Here is a 2,154-nt window from a genome sequence, read left to right on the forward strand (position 1 = left end):
ATGGAGGCATTAGAGAAGAGTGGCGTGCAATTTGACATTCTAAATTGGTAGAAAGTGAATTCCACTAAATTTCCAATTCTTGGGGGGATTGCAAGAGACGTCTTAGCCATGCCAGTTTCCACAGTTGCTTCAGAATCGGCATTTAGTACTGGAGGAAGGGTGTTAAATAATTATAGGAGTTCTCTAACACCGATGACAGCTGAAGCGTTAATTTGTACCCAAAATTGGCTCCGAAACTCTCCAAAACTTGTCCTTGAGGAACTCATCGAGGAATTGGAGAAGTTGGAATTAGGTATGGTTAAGTTTTTACTTATAATTTTCTTTATTTTAATCTAGTTTTTATTAATATATATTAATTGTTATGATTGTTTCTTGTTTTATATATTTTGTAGAAGTTGCACCCACTCGTGATCCCAATGAAGAAGATTCTGGTGTTGAGTCTGATTAAAGTACATCTTGTTAAGTTGTTATGGTAGGAATTGTTTTCCTTATACTATTATTATTATTATAATTATTATTGTTGTTGTTCTTATTATGTAACTTTTTTTTTTAATTTCAGGTTGGTTTGCATTATGAAGTTAGCTATTTTGTTGGAGAAGATACCATAACTTTGCTAATGACAATTTATTTTTATTTTCAGTTGTGTTGGCTGTTGAACTATTAAACTTCTTTAATTGTCGTATTTGAATTCTGTTGTCGTTATATTTCATTAGATCAATACTTTGTTAGCTATTGTGTATTTTGGTTTGTCGATTTCAGTGTTATGACTTTGCATAATAGTATGGTAGAATTTTTTTTATTTGATTGAAAAAACCGAACAAACCGAACCAAACCAAACCGATTTTAATTGGTTTGGTTTGGTTCGGATGACCTTGAAAAAAAACCGAACCAAACCGAACCGCAGCATAATTAAACGATCGGATCGGATGGCTTTTCCTTCAAAAACCGAACCAAACCGCACCGCGAACACCCCTAGCTGCTACTACTCATGTAAGTGTCACTATGCAGGGTTGCCTGTGGAGCCGACCGCCAAGTGATGCTGAAAGATACATCTACGTGGCAGACGGCAATATAGTTGCAGTCGAATCTATAGGAACCTTTAGATTATGTTCCACGAGTGGATTTTATTTGGATTTATTAGAGACATTTTATGTACCGTCATTTAGACGAAATTTGGTTTCTGTTTCTCGTTTGGACAAATCAGGTTATTTTTGTTCATTCGGAGACAACAAAGTCAGTCTCTTTTATAATTCGAATAATATTTGCTCTGGTCATTTGGTGGATAATCTATATAGGCTTAGCTTAAATTCCTATAATAATGAAATACTGCAAACGGGTACAAAACAAAGACTTAATGAGAATTCGGCATCATTATGGCACAAGCGCTTAGGCCACATCTCTAAACAGAGAATTCAGAGGCTTGTGTCGGATGGAATTCTCGGACCCTTAAATTTGGCGGACTTTGAAGTTTGCATTGAGTGCATAAAGGGGAAAAGGACAAACGAAAGAAAATTAGGTGCCGAGAGAGCTAAAGATGTATTAGAACTGATACATACCGATATATGTGGCCCATTCCCTACTATATCTTGGAATGGACAACGGTACTTTATTACGTTTTCTTGGAATGGACAACGGTATTTTATTACGTTTATAGATGATTACTCTTGTTATTGGTATCCATATTTAATTCATGAAAAGTCTCAAGCTTTGGATGTTTCTAAGTCTTTCAAAGTTGCAGTTGAACTTCAATTTGGGAAAAAATTAAAGCTGTTAAATCTGATCGTAGTGGCGAATACTACGGAAGATATGACGGTTCAGGTGAGCAACATCCTGAACCTTTTATGCTTTTTCAAGAAGAGTGCGGTATTATTCCACAATACACTATGCCAGGTAAACCTAGCATGAATGGTGTTGCAGAGCGAAGGAACCGAACTCTTAAAGACATGGTGAGAAGTATGATTAGTCATTCTTCCTTGCCTGAATCACTCTGGGGAGAAGCATTAAAGACCGCAGTGTACATCCTTAATAGGGTGCCAAGCAAAGCAATTAACAAAATCCCATATGAAATTTGGACTGGAAAAAGGCCCAGTATAAAGCATCTACATATTTGGGGATGTCCAGCTGAGGCGCGACCTTATAGGCCGCATGAAAAAA

The 2,154-nt window shown here is 36.5% G+C and overlaps 1 protein-coding gene across 1 annotated transcript in view; it reads left to right on the forward strand.

The window, feature by feature from the left end:
* LOC107480700 (uncharacterized) overlaps nucleotides 1-762 on the forward strand; it is a 2,933-nt gene extending 2,171 nt beyond the window's left edge. The window contains exons 3-5 of the mRNA XM_052258475.1: nucleotides 98-292; nucleotides 393-472; nucleotides 560-762. Of these exons, the coding sequence (XP_052114435.1) occupies nucleotides 98-292; nucleotides 393-448 (251 nt within the window). The 3' untranslated portion in view covers nucleotides 449-472; nucleotides 560-762. The remainder of the gene's footprint in view (nucleotides 1-97; nucleotides 293-392; nucleotides 473-559) is intronic.
* The last annotated feature ends 1,392 nt before the right edge of the window (nucleotides 763-2,154 follow it).

The sequence above is a fragment of the Arachis duranensis genome, chromosome 3, assembly GCF_000817695.3.
Source record: "Arachis duranensis cultivar V14167 chromosome 3, aradu.V14167.gnm2.J7QH, whole genome shotgun sequence".
Classification (NCBI taxonomy): Eukaryota; Viridiplantae; Streptophyta; class Magnoliopsida; order Fabales; family Fabaceae; genus Arachis; species Arachis duranensis.